The sequence below is a fragment of the Pongo pygmaeus genome, chromosome 5 (assembly GCF_028885625.2).
Source record: "Pongo pygmaeus isolate AG05252 chromosome 5, NHGRI_mPonPyg2-v2.0_pri, whole genome shotgun sequence".
In the NCBI taxonomy this organism is placed as follows: domain Eukaryota; kingdom Metazoa; phylum Chordata; class Mammalia; order Primates; family Hominidae; genus Pongo; species Pongo pygmaeus.
In genome coordinates this window covers 157,839,685-157,857,286 of record NC_072378.2, presented here as the reverse complement: position 1 = coordinate 157,857,286, position 17,602 = coordinate 157,839,685, and the positions used below count along the sequence as shown (strand labels likewise).

The 17,602-nt window shown below is 46.2% G+C and overlaps 1 protein-coding gene and 1 pseudogene across 2 annotated transcripts in view; both read left to right on the top strand.

The window, feature by feature from the left end:
- Positions 1-3,832, top strand: part of TMEM242 (transmembrane protein 242) — a 28,931-nt gene extending 25,099 nt beyond the window's left edge. For both annotated transcript variants that reach the window (XM_054493270.2, XM_054493271.2), the window contains one exon: positions 2,604-3,832. In XM_054493270.2, coding sequence (XP_054349245.1) covers positions 2,604-2,702 — 99 coding nt within the window. In that variant the 3' untranslated portion in view covers positions 2,703-3,832. The remainder of the gene's footprint in view (positions 1-2,603) is intronic.
- A 371-nt stretch (positions 3,833-4,203) lies between these two features.
- LOC129039811 (small nucleolar RNA U13) lies at positions 4,204-4,295 on the top strand (annotated as a pseudogene).
- The last annotated feature ends 13,307 nt before the right edge of the window (positions 4,296-17,602 follow it).

Genomic DNA, 17,602 nt, shown 5'->3' with positions numbered 1-17,602 from the left:
GGAGCCCATTCTCTAAAGCCACTTGAGGACCTGTTTATATCTTAAATGTCTGAATTTCCTTTCCACAGCTGTAAACTTAGAGAACAGGGATAGATGGTACCCTTTACCCATCTCCGTTCCTTTCCCTCATCTCAGGCCTCTCTATTCCTAGTTAGTTACTTTTCAGATATGAGTGCTTCTAGTGATTCAGTTACCATGACCCTGGGCACAAGCAAATAATTTAATATTTGAGAAATTAGAGGAAAGAAAACAATCAGACCAAGAGGAGGAAACGGAAACGTAACCCTGCCGAAGGAGAGCAGGACCACCCCTTGCTCTCCTCCCCTGGCCTCATCTGCATTTCCCAGCCTCTCCCTTCTCAGCAGCTGACCACGTTCCAGACCACTGGAAGGGAGACTGCTGAATGATTCTGTTCATGTCTTGGCTATCTGACATCCCATTTGAAAACTGTCATCTGGCTTAGTTGTAAAAGATGTTCAACCAGAAGAGTGAAGAGAAAGAACCAGGCAGCACATTGCCAGCCCTGGCCAGAGAGATGTCTGTTTTTCAACTACAAAAGTCTATGCAAAGTTCCTCAGTGGGGGTGATATTAATGTTTTGGACAAAGCAATTAATTCTTTATGGAAGAGGGAGTGGGGAGGGAGACATCCATGAGCTGTGTGTCTTCAAGATTAGTGTCTGGGTCCAGAACACTGAGATGGCTGGCACAGATACAGACAATATGTAATATGGAAGGAAGACCTTACGTATCTTCCAGTGACAGAGTATGTAAACTAAAATGATATATAGCTATAAAGTAATGTACTTAACAGACATTCCGTAATATTTATATCCATGTGAGCTTTGTTCCCAGAATATAGCACACATATGTCGATAATACAGCAATGATAATAGCTAATGTATATTGAGCACTTTCCGTATGTTAGACGCTGTGCTTTATATGCGTCATCTCACTTAATCCTTAATCCTCACAACTCTTTAAGCAGGTAATTACTGTCTCCATTCTACATATGTGGAAACTATGGCTTAATAGAGTAAGCAGCTTTCCCAAATGGTGGAGCTAGGATTTGAACAGAGTCCATGCTGCTGGCAGCAGTGCTACCGTTTGCAGCAGTGCTAGGAGTAAATGCCTAGGATTTACAAGTTCCAAACCCCTAAATCTGGAAACGAGGTAAAGATTCAGCCTCAAATTGAAATAAATAAGCATCGACATTAAAGAAATATGAGCTGATTCTCAAAATAACCACTCTAAGAAATGACTTGCATGTTGCAGATGAGTCCAGCGTACTTCACAAACCTGATCAAGGCGATGTCTATCCTTAGGAAAATATGACTGGCAGATGGCTGATGAGAAAAAATTGGAAGACAGTGCTGTGGTGCTGCTGAAATATCTTCGTAGGAGGACCGTATAGATTAACCAGGATGAATCAGAGAGTGTGTTACTAGTACTGTCCAATGTAAAGATCACCTAACTTCCATAAGTTAGTGTTCCCACCTTATGGGGTTGTATACCTTAGGTGGACCCAGGTGCTCCAGGTAAACTGTAATACTGTGTGACACTGCATGTTAAGATCTCTTAGGCTGGGCGCAGTGGTGCACGCCTGTGATCTCAGCACTTTGGGAGACCGAGGTGGGAGGATTGCTTGAGTTCAGGAGTTTGAGACCAGCCTGGGCAACATAGCAAGACCCCATCTCTACCCAAAATGCAAAACTTAGCACATGCCTGTAGTCCCAGCTACTTGAGGGTGCTGAGGTGGGATGATCACTTGAGCCCGGGAGGTTGAGGCTGCAGTTAGCCATGATTGTGCCACTGCATTCCAGCCTAGGCAACTGCCTCAAAAAAAGAAAAAAAAAAATCTCTTGTTACCTTGCTGTGACTCTGATTCCAAATCAACTGCTTGTAAAACTCCTACCTAGATTAAAAAAAACAACACAAAACAAAAAAAACCACTGTCTTGCACATAAGAACATTCCAGTTTATCTACCGTTCCTTGATTTATTCTTGACTAAACTCATACTAAGTTTCTTCTGTCTGCCATTTCTCTCTGTGTCTAAAATTCTAGCTTTGAATGGCCTGATTATATTTATTTATTCAGATAGAAATCCCATCCTCAATGGCATCTTTATATATGAAAGCCAACAATACACACTCTTCTTCTGGGAGGGAATAATTATTATGGAGAGTTGACTAAACTGGACATGTTGCCTTACAGATTAAGAGTGGTTTGTTTGTTTGTTTGTTTGCTTTTAAAGAGATGGAGTCTTGCTGTGTTGCCCAGGCTGGACTCAAACTCCCGTGCTCAAGCAATCTACTCACCTCAGCCTCCCGAGTAGCTGGGACTATAGGTGTGGGCCACCATGTCCAGCTAAGAGTGAAGTTTCATGTTATTTAATAATAAATTTATACTCAGAAGAAGAAAGGAAGTATATTTCATTTTCTTTCAAGATACCTAGGATATATATAGTCCCTATCTTTTATTGATGTTCCTTAGCTCTGTACCTGTGAGCAGTGAAGTACTAGCCAGTCAGCAAAGGTGCCATCTCTAATAGCTGTTTTTCTCCTTCTTTTAACATTTGATAACTGATTATTTTTCTTCTTTTAGATGAAAGACTTTCGAAGTAAAATGCAATCAGTATTTCCAACAATTCCCAAGAACTCCGAATCGGCTGTTGAGTGGGAGGAAACATTGAAATCCAAATGAGATGAGCATGGATGAATTTCAAAATGCTTGTTACAGAAAGGGGTGACTCTGGAGACACCATGACAGCAAAAGGACTGGGACTGATTTCTCCCAGGAACATGGGCAGATTGCTGACTGAACCAGTGCACTGGATAGCATTCGGCCTCATCACAGGAGAGTATGTATGTGCGTGTTGGGGGAGGGTAAAGTTTTCCCAAAGTTAAGAAGTCTATTTAAAAATAGTAATTACAGGAATAACTTCCTTATGTGGAGGGGATCCCACAGGAAATGATTCTGTTTGTAACAGTTGAAGCAAGTTTCATACTAAAAAAAGTTTATAATAAAAGTATGATAAGAAAATATTTATAAAATAGACCCCCTAATAGCAATAGTACTGCAATGTGTCTAATTAAAGGAGTTTCAAGAGCCTTTCTTGTCAGTATATGACAGAACTTGGAAATCTTACTCTGATTAGCCAGACTACAAAGCGACAGTCACCTGGTAAGTCCTGTATGGTAGGAAGTGGGTGTGGCTCTCATGTCCTGAATGTGGTCTGTGATTTACAGCCAGCACACACATGCTAGTTATTTACCTGATGCCCTTGCTTGAAGGCCCTATAAATTCTTATACTTAAAACAAAAAGCCAGTAATGAGTTGTGATCACCCCAAAAGGCACAGCTGGGCTAAAATAATGATGATATCAGGGGTAAACATATTTTTTTGAGAAGTTGGTCTGGATCTGTGAACACTGACAATTTGTCATTTTGTCTCAGTTGTCGAAGTAAAAAAAGCCCAGTTGTCATCCGTCTTCAATATTTTTAACCAGAAAGTCACCTGAGTACTGAGTCCCAATATAAAGTATTTGGTACCACCTCCCTAACAAAGCTGTTAGGGTAAATTCTGTGTGCACGCCCAACTCCCTCCTGTCTTCCACAGTCTCCTACAAAAAAAACAGATGGAGAATAATGTCTACGTGCAATTATTTTTACTGCAATTGTATTTTAAAATATTTTCAAGAAGAGAAATACTTTAATATGTCAGTATGTCCAGAGAAAAAACCTGTAGTTAAATATCAGTTGTGCAATTTCTTCCTACTTGTCTAGGCTCTAATTAGTCAGCAATCAGGTTTAATAAAGGACATTTGAAATTTCTGTTATCATGAAACCTTTTATTCTAAGGGAGATTTTTAAATGAAATGACCAGAACATAATGTAATACTTTTCCTAGACCGTGTTACCCTGTTAAAATTGCTGTATTGTTAATGAAACAGGTGTAATCAGCATCTGGAATTCATATGTAATCTGTTAAAAATCCAAGACTGAAAGGAAAGGATTGTGAAATTGGTCAGTGAATGCAGGTAGCAAAAACTCTTCACCGGCCTTTCATTTGTAACTAAATCTCCTCTGAGAAGAGATCTGTAGCCTTTGAATGAAAGGAAGGAAAGGCAGGAGCCAAAGGAACAGGTTTCGTCCACACAATTAGTCTGAATCTAGGTTCCCCTGAATAGAATGGGCACCGCCTGATCCTTTTGTGCTTCATAAACCTGGGTTTCCAAGCTCATGCATGAGATGGCCCTCAAACCTTGTTACAACGATGCACTTTACTCGTCTGATGTAGGGGGAAGAAAGAATGGGCACTACCTAAAACTGTTTACAGCTAGAATCTGGGTTTTATTTTTCATAGATGGAGAATGCCTAGTGGTTTCTAAAGGCCTCCACTGGGTGGAGAAAGGAGACTTGCCCACCTGTCTGGAGTGTTAAAAGGAGAAATCATTGTTAACTGTGATTCTGTTAATGGATTCCTGCCTTGTAACCTCCCTAAGGGTAGGGACCCCTCTCAGGGCCTTGTAAACTGATGTCAGCACCGCTGCAGGGGCTGCTGCAGATCAGGCTGATGGCAGCTAGGACCTAGGAAGGAGCCAGGGGCCATGGTGGGGGCTCTGCTTTCCCACAGGGCTGGCACAGAGGAGGCCTAGACATATGTTGCTGAAAGAGTGTCCTAATACTAGAGTGGCATGCCTCGTGTCTACAAAACCCTTATATGTCACCTCTGCTGTCCTTGACCGATGGCAGGGGAACTGCCATAAGAATGACGATGAATCCCCTGCAGAGGGGAGGCTGGCAGGGACAAATTCCCTGGAAGAGGGGCCGAGCGCCAGCTCCAATTGCATCTTAAAAGCAAAAGTGAAGTAATGCACAGATGGAAATTTAGAAAGAAAACAAGCAGTATGACTCAAGTGGTGTTTTCCACAGTCAGAACTTGAATATCAGTAGATTTCGTCATTTGTCTATTCCTTTTGTACCAGAGGCATATTGGTAAATTGGTTAATGGAAAGGAAAAATGTTGAACAGATAATGTTATTCTTTATGAGACGTACCTTCTGTGTATTGAGCTCTGAATGTCCCTGGATATGGAAGAGGGGAAATGTGATGGAATTTCAAGTTTGCCTTCTTTGCTGTCTTTATCTTGGGTAGAGTATGACAAACATAATCACATTTATCTCCTGGAGCATAAAGAGTTTTAATCACCCTATTAACCAGGATGACATTTTTCACAGACTTAAAAAGGAATAGAACAGACATTATCTCCCTATAAGCAATCCATTTCATGGAGGCTGAGCACTAGAGATGCTTTAAAGGATGGATAATGCAGGCCATTTCCATTGCCTGTCTAAGCCAACATTAAGGAGGCTTTCGGTAAGGCTGCTGCTTCCACTGGGTGAGTGTTAAGCTTTACACTTAGAGTCTCAGCGCCCAAAAGAGCTATTAGAGAAAGCACGGGCAGGGAGGAGTAGCTTTCGAGACCCCGGGATTCATTTAAGGGAAAACATGTATCCTGGTAAGTTGCTGCTGCCCTGTGAAAAGGAGTCCATGGGCTGCTGTTATATTGAGAGTCAAGAAAGTGTGGGTTCAGGACAACCTGAGAGTGGAAAGTGGAGGACAGGAGCTGCCTCCGAAGATGCCCGGCAGCCCATCACCAGGAGGACCATGGCCCAAGGGCATGGAAGCAGGTGGCTGCTGAGAGGGCCGTGGGCCATCTCCACCACCACCCTCGCGTCAGGGCATGGGCACAGGCTGGTGTTAAAAAGGGCACTTCGCCTGCTTAGTCAAAAGGTGGCATTGAATCATCTCGGCTGTCACATGTTTTGTTTAGTTTCATGGATAGTATGGGACCAAACTTGCAAATTAATCATTGCAATCTAAGGGGAAAATAGAAGAAATTAAGGTGGGGGTTGGGGGACGGGGAGCCCATGGGGACAAAAGTAATTAAAATCCATTGAATTTAGCTATTTCACTTGGGGAAACATTTAATCTCCAAGATTAAATCTTGGTTTATGGGGAACGTTGTATATTTTCATCTCATTTTTATGTATCATCTTTAAGACAAATTGTTAAGTACAAATGAAAATCAGGTAACATACAAAGGCATTTCATCAAATAGTTAAATTTCCTATGAAAGTTAGTAAAATACATATTTTTATAATACCATGTTCGAGTGAAGTGTTTTTCCTTTCTGCCAAGAGTCATTAAATGATATAGCAAGTGTTTGGGTCTCTCTTGGTGTTATCAGGATTAATTGCCCAAGGCTGCGATTTTGTGAGCATAGAAGAGGAAAGCAAGCATCTCTCACAAGCAGTGACATGAATCTGTAATAATGAGTGAGGCTGTTAGCAAATTTTGTCTGATGGCAGATAACTCAGTTTTGGAGAAAATTAGAATCACAGCTACTAAGAAGCACATATCGTTTCAACTTTCCCACCCAAATATTAGTGAAGTGATTTAGGACCTTGATTTATATTTCTTAGATAAGCTGGCTTGAGGCCTTTGTTTCATTACTGTTTGATGAGGCATGATCCCTTACTTTAAAATAGGTGATCCCTTACTTTAAAAATAGGTGAATGTATTAAATGTACTTAAAGACATAAGGATAAAGGTCATTCTTAATGGACTCTCCTAAGAAGCTAAGTCAGGCAAACTGAGAAAGCTTGGCATGTTCATAACACCTATTACCTGCCCATCTGAAAACACTCAAAAACCATACCCTCATGCTGCCTCTGACACCCCAGGCTTAGAGTGGCCTTCCAGGTTTGCAGCCTAATAGGTGACCCTCCACAGGACACCTCCAGACGATGTCCACATTGCCAGCCCTGGGCGAGTCTCCGGCGCTCCCGCGTGCATGCCCTGCCTTCAGAGGACAAGTTGGCAAAACTGAGTTTCTAAAAGAAAGCTGGATTTTGGCGGTCTGTACAGAGTTGTGCCAAACTGCAGTTTGCTCCTTTGCTCTGCCAAGCTGGGTGATGAGAATGTGTTTATTTTATTGATGCTGGCTGTCTTCTCCGACTGACCCTGTTGTAGGGGCTGAATCCCCCACCGTGTTTCCTACTCTGGAGCAGAGCCTACGTGGCAGACCTCTCCATCCAGAGCCTTTGGGGAGTGTTACCAGGGGGTGGACTGTCCCTGCAGCCACCGTCTCCCTGTGTCCTTCCATCTCCCATCAGGCCATGGCGGCCACAGCTACTCAGATCCTTCCTGCAGTCAGGACAGAGGTTCCGCAGCTAAGACAACTCTAGTGAGTAAATCTCATAAAAACTAAAATAAGACCTCTTGTCAGAAGATAAGGATTGAGGAAACCTCTGAACTCAGCTTGCTCGTGGGCCAGCTCTGGTTCTGTTTTCAAGGACTCATGACAAATGGTTGTAAAGTATCTGTGGAATCAGCACATGACCAAGTCTCTCAACTCCCTATTTCCCAGATGCTTGGATGCAGCCTGTGATGCAGTGAGTGATAGGGAGGCTTGGCTCCGCAGTGGAGAATGCCTGCAGGAGGGCCGGGTTCAAGTTTATCGGGAGTGGGAGGTAAAACCGCACTTGTACCTGCCAGGGTGTGGCTCTGCAGCAAACCAGCCCGCATCCCAGGTTCTCCTGTCTTTCCAAGTGTCTCCCACATACAGAGATCTTCCCTGGGAACTGTGAAAATGTAAGGGCTCGGAGTTGGGGTGGAATCCATATTCTTTAATGAGCATGGTTAGCTTTCACTTTTCAATATTCTAAATGTTACTGAAGGAGCCGGAGTGAAGGGCTGGGTTAGAAAACGCAGGCTCAGGTGAGACCCTAGAGAAACATCCACAGCCCTGACGGGAAGAGGGCGTTCACCTTGGACTGTTTCTTCGGGTTCAGAACTAAGCCCATCATAGCCCTTAGCAGACTCAAGAAAGAAGACAGGAAGGGAGGGAGGGAGGAGAGGGAGGACAGAAGGGAGGGAAGGGAGGAGGAGGGGAAGGAAGGGAAAGGGGCAGGAAGAGCTCCTCCCTGGAAAGAGGACCCAAGCGTCTACTTGGCTGTGTGTGAGACCAGGTCCTGGGAGACTGGCATTTGCCTTCTCTGTGCTGGCCACATTTGCCTTCCCACCAAAACTCAAGAAAAGGAAAATTACATCAAAATGAAAATGAGGAAAAAGTCATTTCAGTGGGGGGTGGGGTTGGGGGTGTCCTGGGCTTTTACAGCCAGAGGCTGCAAGGTTAGGCATTTCTAACTGCCAGCCCTGTGAACGGATAGTTCACAAATGAAAAGCCATCTGGTAAGATCCCACTGCACTCACCAGCTCTGACCTGCTGAGCAGGAAGAAAGAAATACACAGATCTGCAGGATGATCCGTGCAGACAGATAATACTTAGTGGCCCTGCATCCGACCGAGGAGAAGGTGGCAGTCTTGCTGCACAGGACGGGCCAGTGCCCTGCTCAGGCACTGGAGGCATGATGGAGGGCATTGTCCCTAAAAGCAAAGGACCTCAAAAAAAAAAAAAAAAATCCCTGCACTTCTCCCTTCATTTTAGAAACCTTGCTGTCTTCCTACTGGTAGTATCAGCAACACCACCTAGAAGTCAGGCTTCGTCCTCATCTCCGGGGGTGGAGAGTTTTATTTTGTAGCCAGAGAACCTAAGCTGAAGTTTTGCAGAGAGTGCCTAGGATCAGACAGGGCACACAGAAATATCTTGGGCCAGGGTCACCTGGTCACACTCATCGAAGAAACTAGACAGAAAGCAACCTACCATCCACTTCCCAGTGAACTTAATATGCCCTAGAAAGTCCAGTAATTCCACCTAATCTACCCAATTTGTGCCTTTGATATAAGCTTTAGCATTATATCTTTTTCACAAGTTGCTAAATCACACGACTTGTGAAAGTGGAGTGCCATCACACGTTAATTACCTAGCCTGACAAACCCCAGGGCAGCTGGTTTTCCTGGGCTGTGTCTGCCAGGAGGCAGCGGGAGTTATTAGAAAAGTTCGGACTGCCAGGTTAATATCATCCCTTCCAGTATCAATATGTAATGTCCTATTCCGTGCCTGGGCTTTAAGTACCAAAATTAAAAACCGCTCTCTCAAATACATGACAGGCTGAGAATCTTATGACTATTCTCTGTGGCTCCAAACTTCTAGATCAGTGCTCATAGTAAGTGCCCTGTGGCCAAAGAGCTATGCCATCTCAAGGCTTAAGGCTGGGAACTCAGTGCCATGCTGTTCAGTGGTGATATCCAGCATTGGCTAGTGACAAGCAGGCCAAAGGGAGGCAGAAGCCTTCTCGAAGACTGTGGCATCCCCAATAAGGACAAGGAGCTAAGTTGCAGTACTCAGGAAGTATGCAACTCTGCTGCCTCAGGAAAACTTTCTTTGGTTTTTAATTTTAATTTTTATTTATTTATTTATTTTTTTGAGACAGAGTCTTGCTCTGTCACCCAGGCTGGAGTTCAGTGGCGCGATCTCGGCTCACTGCAACCTCCGTCTCCCAGGTTCAAGCACTTCTCCTGTCACAGCCTCCGGAGTAGCTGGGGCTACAGGCGCACGCCACCATGCCCGGCAAATTTTTGTATTTTTAGTAGAGATGGGGTTTCACCATATTGGTCAGCCTGGTCTTGATCTCCTGACCTCAGGTGATCCACCCGCCTCTGCCTCCCAAAGTGTTGGGATTACAGGCGTGGCTTCCCAGGAAACCTTTCTAAAGCCATTTGGTAGCTTCCTGTGCATGCCGCTAAATCCAAGCTTCCTCCAATCAGGGAGCAGCATTGCTGGGGCGCTGGCTTCCCCGAGTTGCAGCTCCCTCCTCTCATTTCTCTTTATTTGACCCTTGGTTGCCAGAAAAAGTTATCACACCTCCTTCTGGGCCTCAGCCTTCGGACTCACCTAGACTTTATCTTCTTGCCTGACAGTTCTTTCTCCTGCCGCACAGAACACCTGGAAAAGCAAGACGTGAATTTGATTCCATTCATCAGAAAAGGAGCATTCATGGTCCACTTGCTACAAACTGTGGCGTCTCCCCAGCCTCTTAGCGGGAAGAAGGGCAGGGCACGGGCTCACAGCCCTTGGGTTTTTGATGACTTCTCATATTTCTCTGGGTGTCCTGCACCCCCACTTCCAGAACTTTCTTCAAATATCCTTCAGGGGTCCCCTGAGTGGATCCTATCCCAGAACCAGCCCCAGCTCTCCCGAGAGGAGAGGATAAGGCAGATGAACAGCCTCCTGGCGGGTTCAGTTAGCCTCAGCCTGTTTCCTTCCTCTTTCAGAACAAGGACATGTTGACCAGTGACATGGCAATGTGTGTGCAATTAAATGTTTTTACCTGTTCTTCTGCTGTGCCGACAATCTGCCAGCCACATTTTTCCCTTCAGATAAGTGGTTGATTTTTTCCCAGCAGGCAGCCTGCTCTCCGGAGCCCCGTGCTCTGGGCCCCGGGGAAGGCCTGTGAGTTCTGCCCAATGCCCTTTGCTCAGCTAGGAGCGTCCTTCCTGGACCTGGAGCAGTCACTTCCCAAACCTCGTCCATTTTCCACTAGTTATTAACAGTCTATTCAGCACTGCTGTATGTCAGAAACATTGTCTTTGCAGCTAACACTCCTTTATGACAAACCTGCCATTGTAAATATTTGAAACACTCTTTACAATTATGAGCACCTGTGTAATGGGCAGTGCGCCCTGAAAGGGGTCCCCAGGGCCACTGGTGGGTGAAGGCGAGATCTGTGTCCCTTCACTCCAGCTCCACTGCCACCTGGCCCCAGAGCTCAGGCCTCCTCCAGCCTCCCAACCACGATGGTTAATTCTAGGCATCTGCTTGACTGGATGAAGCAGTACCCAGGAACCTGATGAGGCATTATTTTGGGATGTGTCTGTGAGGGTGTCTCCAGAGGACACTGGCGTGTGAGTCTGAATGGAGTAAGTGGGGAAGATCTGCTCTCAATGTGAGTGATACCATCCAATCAACTGGGGGCCCAGAGAGAGCAAAAACAGAGGAAAGAGCAAAAACAGAGTTGGTGTCTCTCCCTCTTGGAGCTGGGGTGCTCTTCTCTTGTCCTTGGACATCAGAACTCCAGGCGCTCCAGCCTTTGGACTTCAGGACTCACACCCGCGGCCCCTGGGTTCTCAGGCCTTCGGACTTGGACTGAGCCTCACCACCAGCATCCCAGGGTCTGCAGCTTGCAGACACCCAGTGGTGGGACTTCTCAGCCTCCACAAATGTGTGAGCCAATTCTCCCAACAAATCCCTTCCATCTAGCTATCTAGATAGGTGTAGACAGACAGATACTATTGGTTCTGTCTCTCTCAAGAACCCTAATACACAGCCTTAATCTCCAGCCAGGGCCCCTCCACCCATGGGCACACCACTGACAACCAGGATGGCTTGGGACAAATGACTCCATGAGGGACTTTTGTCTTCATCTCTGAAACAGGTGCATGCACTCCCGTGGCACCACATTGTAGGGAGGGTTAAATGAGGGTTCATGCAGCACCCTGCTCCTGAAAGCCTCCAAGCTGGATTGCTGGCCCACTGGATTTGATGTTAGTCAGTTAGCAGAATAACACCCCAAATGCACCTCCCACAGCACACTATTTACACCATCAGGGCAGGTGCACCTCCCACAGCACACTATTTACACCATCAGGGCAGGTGCACCTCCCACAGCACACTATTTACACCATCAGGGCAGGTTCCTCCAATGCTTGGGCCTCCAGACCTTGCCCACCCTTCGCCTGACACCCAAATTTAGCCTGAATCAGAATCAGCTGGGGAGATGGTTAAAACACAGGTTCCTGGCCCCACCCCCAGAGCTTCTGATTTCTTTGGTCTGGGGTGGGGCCGGAGAATCTGCATTTCTCTCAAGTTCCCCGAGGCTGCTGTTGCTGGAGAACCACTGCCCTGTGGTATGGTTATGATGATGGCACTTTCAACATGTGTCACAGGAGTGTGTCTTTGCTAATCACTCACTTGCTAGCACCGACAACCTTGTGAGGCCTCTGTAGATAGTGGCAGTAACACTGGTCCCAATTCTCACAAATCCAAAGTGACTGCATTCACTGGACTGAAAAATGCATCAGTGGGTGTCACCCTCCATGGCTGCCTCCTTCTCCTGTCACCTCTGGACTCCCTCTCCTGCAGCTGCAGGAGCCGTACTTTCACCCAGGCTGCCCTACCCTCATGAGCACCCGAGGAGTGGGCAGAAGCACAGGCACATGACAACACGAGACCCTGGACCCCTTCAGGAGCCGTGCGGAAAGACATGGGGAACACTTAGGAGGGCCCCCCAAGGTGCGGTCCACAGGTTGTTTATGATGTAATTGGAGAGGCAGACAAGGTCACGCTGAGTTAACCGACCAAGACCTTGGTGTGGTTGATGACCCCAGAAAGGGAGAGGACAGTGCAGATGAGAGTCAGAGAGAATGACCTGGAAGAGGCCAAAGAGGAAGGGGCTTTGGGAGATGGGCTGAGATGGTATGAGGCAGAGAGGAGCAGGAGAAGCCCAGAGGAGCAGGAGAAGCTCAGAGGAGCAGGAGAAACCCAGAGGAGCAGGAGAAGCCCAGAGGAGCAGGAGAAGCTCAGAGGAGCAGGAGAAGCCCAGAGGAGCAGGAGAAGCTGGCACCAAGAGGAAGACTTATTGGTGGCACAGTGAGCCTGATACCACGGTGCAGTGGGTGGTGGGACAGGCAGGATGGAGAGAGGGAGGTGAGTCAGAAAGGTAGGTTAAAGGCTGGGTGTGGTGGCTCATGCCTATAATCCCAGAACTTTGGGAGGCCGAGGTGGGCGAATCATCTGAGGTCAGGAGTTTGAGACCAGCCTGGCCAACATGAAGAAACCTCATCTCTACTAAAAATATAAAAACATTAGCTGGGCAGGGTGGCTCGTGCCTGTATTCCCAGCTACTCAAAAGACTGAGTCAAGAGAATTAATTGAACCTGGGAGGTAGAGGTTTCAGTGAGCCAAGATCACACCACTGTATTCCAGCCTGGGCAACAGAACGAGACTCCATCTCAAAAAAAAAAAAAAAAAAAAAAAAAGGTAGGTTAAGGCCTGTGGTTAAGGCCAGTTCATAAAAGCATAAAAGGCCTTGACTGTCTGACTAAGAGGTTTTCACTTTGCCTATAGCAACAAGAATATAAAGTTAATAAAGTTTTCTGAGTTTGTGACATGTAAAACTGGTATTTTCTTTCAATCATTCGTTCATTCATTTAAAGCACAATTACCAAGTGCCTGGCCAGCACTAGGTGGGGACATGGCAACAATTAGATGGTCCCTCCTTTAAGAACTCCCGGTAATCTGAGGGGGCAGAGGAAGGCCACTGTGACTGGAGAATGGACAGGCAGAGTAGAGGCCCTGGCAGTCCCTGGGGAGTGCCACCTTGGACAGCCAGCAGGAGGCGGCTGGGCCTGAGCCAGGAGGACCAGAGCTGTTGGCTGCGGGTCCCCAGCGGCTGGGGACAGGAAGGGTGTGCACTGTGGACTGCACAGCCCACAGATCCCATTGGCTCTAATTTTACTCTTCTCTTTTTTCTTTTTCTTTTTCTTTTCTTTCTTTTTTTTTTTTTTTGAGACGGAGTCTCGCTCTGTTGCTCAGGCTGGAGGGCAGTGGTGCAATCTCAGCGCACTGCAACCTCCACCTCCCAGGTTCAAGCAATTTTCCTGCCTCAGCCTCTGGAGTAGCTGAGATTACAGGCCCACCACCACACCCGGCTAATTTTTTTTTTTTTTTTTTTTTTTTTTTTTTTGCATTTTTAGTAGAGACAAGGTTTCACCATGTCGGTCAGGCTGGTCTCAAACTCCTGACCTCAAATGATCTTCCCGCCTCAGCCTCCCAAAGTTCTGGAATTACAGGTGTGAGCCACTGCACCCGGACACTTTTCTCTTTTTAAAAGAAAAGAAATGAGAGTGAATGGCAGAGCTGTACCTGAGCAGGGCCCTGCACTGTCTGTCCAGAGGCAGATGTTGGTTTGGATATCAGGGTGGCTGTGGGTGCAGCACCCACACTGGGCCTGTTCCTGGTCGAGTGCAGGAGGGTGAGAGCTGGGCCACACGCGCTTCCCGTTCACCGCACTGGAGAAGCTGGGAGGCAGCTCGGATTCCAGGGAAGGGGCACCAGGTCTCACAGCACCTCCAGGCCTCCACAGTGACCTCTGGCCGCTGAGCACAGGGAGGTGCCAGCCAAGGATCTGATCCTGTACTTGGGGGTCCTGCAGGAGGGAGAATTAGATAAGACCCACTTAGAGAGGAACAGTCACTGATCCTAATATTGATAATAACAACAGCACCTATGTAGCATTTACTATATATCAGGCACTGATCTAAGGACCTTATATATATTAACTCATTTAATCCTCACACTCTCCGCGAGGTGGACACTATTATATCCTCATTGTACAGAGGAGGAAACTGAGGCCTCCATTTGCACTATTTATTCGTAGTGTATCCTGGGGTCACATGGCTGGAATGAAAATCAGGTGAATTTTTTGCCCAAGATCACACATCTAATAAATGTCACAGCTCGGATTCAAACTCACCTCTGGCCTATAAAGCCCCCACACCCCGTTGGCCCAGGCAGCAGACTAGAAGGGAAAGACGACTGTAGCCTGAAACTGAGCATTCGCTGGGCCCGGGGCAAGAGTGAACGCAGGCCCAGGTCCCGGACACCTTCGTAAAAGTTAAGCGCAACAGTCACCCACCAAGCTCGCAAGCTGGGGAGTAAAATGCGCTCCGTCTCCTTCCCTGACAGACAGCTTCATGGCAGCCTGGAGCGCCAGGTTCACATTTGGAATTCTCAGACTCCTCAGAGGTCCACCAGGACACATTGCGGGGAGAGCGGCCCGTCCCGGGCTCAGCCTTTTCTCCTCCCTCAGCCGAGGCTCCACCCAGCACCGCAAGGCTGCACTGGTTTTGTTGTTGATGTTGTTGTTTCAGTCTCTGCCTTCACTGATTCTTTTTTTCTCTTTCAAATATTTTTTATTGAAATAACAAAATAAAAAAAGAATAGTAATCACTTTAACCAAACTTTTACCTTACAAATATAAAACTATAACCAAAACTTGTTTCTTTTATACATTTTCCATAAACGTAATACCAGGAAAGTTCTCAAAGCCAAACTATAAATGATGCTTGTATACTATGATGTGAACACAATAACCAAAAGTTTAAATTTCTAAATACATGATCTTTCCCTCAACAGAACAGCATAATCAATATATCTTCCCAACTTATCTCTATTTTTACGATATGATCTTTTTCATTCTTTCATTTGGACAACAAACATTGATTAAGGATCTATAGGCATTAGGCATTGTGGTAAATCCCAGAGAATCAAAGATACATCAGATATAGTCCTTGCCCTCCGCAAGACCAAACTCTAAGACGAGAGAAGATACCAGAGAAAAAAAAAGAAAAAGAAAACAGAAAAAAACTATAATAGAGTAGAAAGTCATGAGAATTTTAGGGGAGGGTTGGATAAAGGGACAAGAGAGCAGAGAAGAGAGAGAAATTGCTTCTTCCTTCCTTCCTTCCTTCCCCCACTCTCTCTCTCTCTGGCTTTCTTTTCTTTTCTTTCTTTTTTCTTTCTTTCTTTCTTTCTTTCTTTCTCCCTTCCTTCCTTTCTTTTCTTTCTTTCTTTCCTTTATTTCTTTCTCCTTCCTTCATTTCTTCCTCTTTCTTTCTTTCTCTCTCTTTTCTTTCTTTCTCCTTCCTTCCTTTCTTCCTTCCTTCCCTCCTTCCCTCCCTTCCTTCCTTCCTCCCTTCCTCCCTTCCCTCCTTTCTTCTTTTCTTTCTTTCTTTCTTTTTTTTTTCTCACTCTGTTGTCCAGGCTGGAGTGCAGTGGTGTGATCATACCTCATGGAAGCCTCAAATTCCTGGCCTCAAGCAATCCTTCCGCCTTGGCCTTCCAAAGCACTAGGATTACAGATAAGAGCCATTGCACCCAGCCCAATCCAGTCCTTAAATGTCAAGCTCTAAACCCACAGGACGTGGACAAATGCAGGTAAGAAACCCTTTTAGAAGGGAAAAATGGGCCATTAGGGTGGCTCATACCTGCAATTCCAGCACTTTGGGAGGCGGAAGTGAGCGGATCACCTGAGATTAGGAGTTCAAGACCAGCCTGGCCAACATGGTGAAACCTCATCTCAACAAAAAATACAAAAATCAGCCAGCTGTGGTGGCAGGCACCTGTAATCCCAGCTACTCGGGAGGTGAGGCAGGAGAATCGCTTGAACCTGGGAGGCAGAGGTTACAGTGAACCGAAATTGTGCCACTGCATTCCAGTCTGGGCAACAAGAACAAGAATCTGTCTCAAAAAAAAAAAAAAAAAAAGGAAGAAGGGAAAAGCGCTAATCTGCTGCAGCCTACCTAGCCTAGAGGAAGACTGTGTGTTTTCAGGGTGGTGTTGCTTTTTTTCACAACCTCTCAAATAGCATTATAAATATAAGTGGCAGAATTACACAGTGAATCAGAAATAACAATGATTATAGTAACAAGCAGGTGGACAACCCAGCCTGCAGTCCAAATTCCCCTGCACCCCACTGGCTGCCCCTGGCCCTCCTCAGGCCCAGAGGCATGAACACGTACACGGCCACCGGAGAGGATGGACCCAGGGCAAAGGCCAAGCCTCAGGGGTCTCGGGGCTGACTGAGCAGGAAATGACAGGCCCTGTCCTTGTGGATAATTCACCTCAGGGTGAGGCAGCTGCAGCGAGGCCTGGGCTGGGCCCCTTGCCTGGGGCCTGGCGCGGCGGGTGTCCCACTCCAAAGCCTAGGCTTGCCACCCGCAGGAGAGCTGGACCCTCCCCATCACCTGACTCAAAGGCCCTTATAGGAGTCACCAAATGAGCACGGTACTGGAGACCCGCTGATACCCCTTGGAGACTAATACACGGGTTATGATTTTCTTTTCTTTATTCAGATACTGAAGTGCGTGGCAGCCTCCACATTTCCGTCTTTGCTTTGGCCATCAGAAAGCTTGGAACTAAATTTAATCTCGCGTCATAATAATCTTACCACCTTTTTGACTCCCTCCTTCTTCAGCATGAGTTTTCAATTTTCTGTTCCCATTTTAGCAACCTTATTGTGCGTGTATCTTTTATTGGAAGCTGCCTCCAATCCTTTTTAGAAGCTGACAGGGTATAAATTGTAAATAAAAATAAATACTGCTGAAATCTTTCCATGGTAGCTTTCTTATTTCAGGAGGTATCTGAAATCGTGACTTGGCTTTTGTGAAAAATTCAACACAAAACATCCCGTGCACCAACTCAGTTTTAAGTTTCTGCTTCTGTAAAAGATCCTGGGTTGCTATAACCCTGAGCTCTGAAATGCAAACTTTTCAATGGCAAATGGTGGCTCAAGTGGTGGCTGTTTGCGACACCCCGCTTTCATCTTAAGCATTGTTTAACATTTGGGGATTATGCTTAGCTAGCTGGGACTAGGTGGACTGGGAGGCTGGGAAATGTGGAGTCACTTCCGGGTGGAGGAAAACAGTTGGAGAATTTATGCGCTCGAATGGAGATTCCATGTCATTCCTTATTGTCTGCCATGAGCGGCACCAGATGAGAGAAGGGCAACCCCGCTGGTTGGAGTGTGGGAGAGGGAAATGAAGACTCCTCTGTTGGGGGTTTAACTCTAAAGAGAG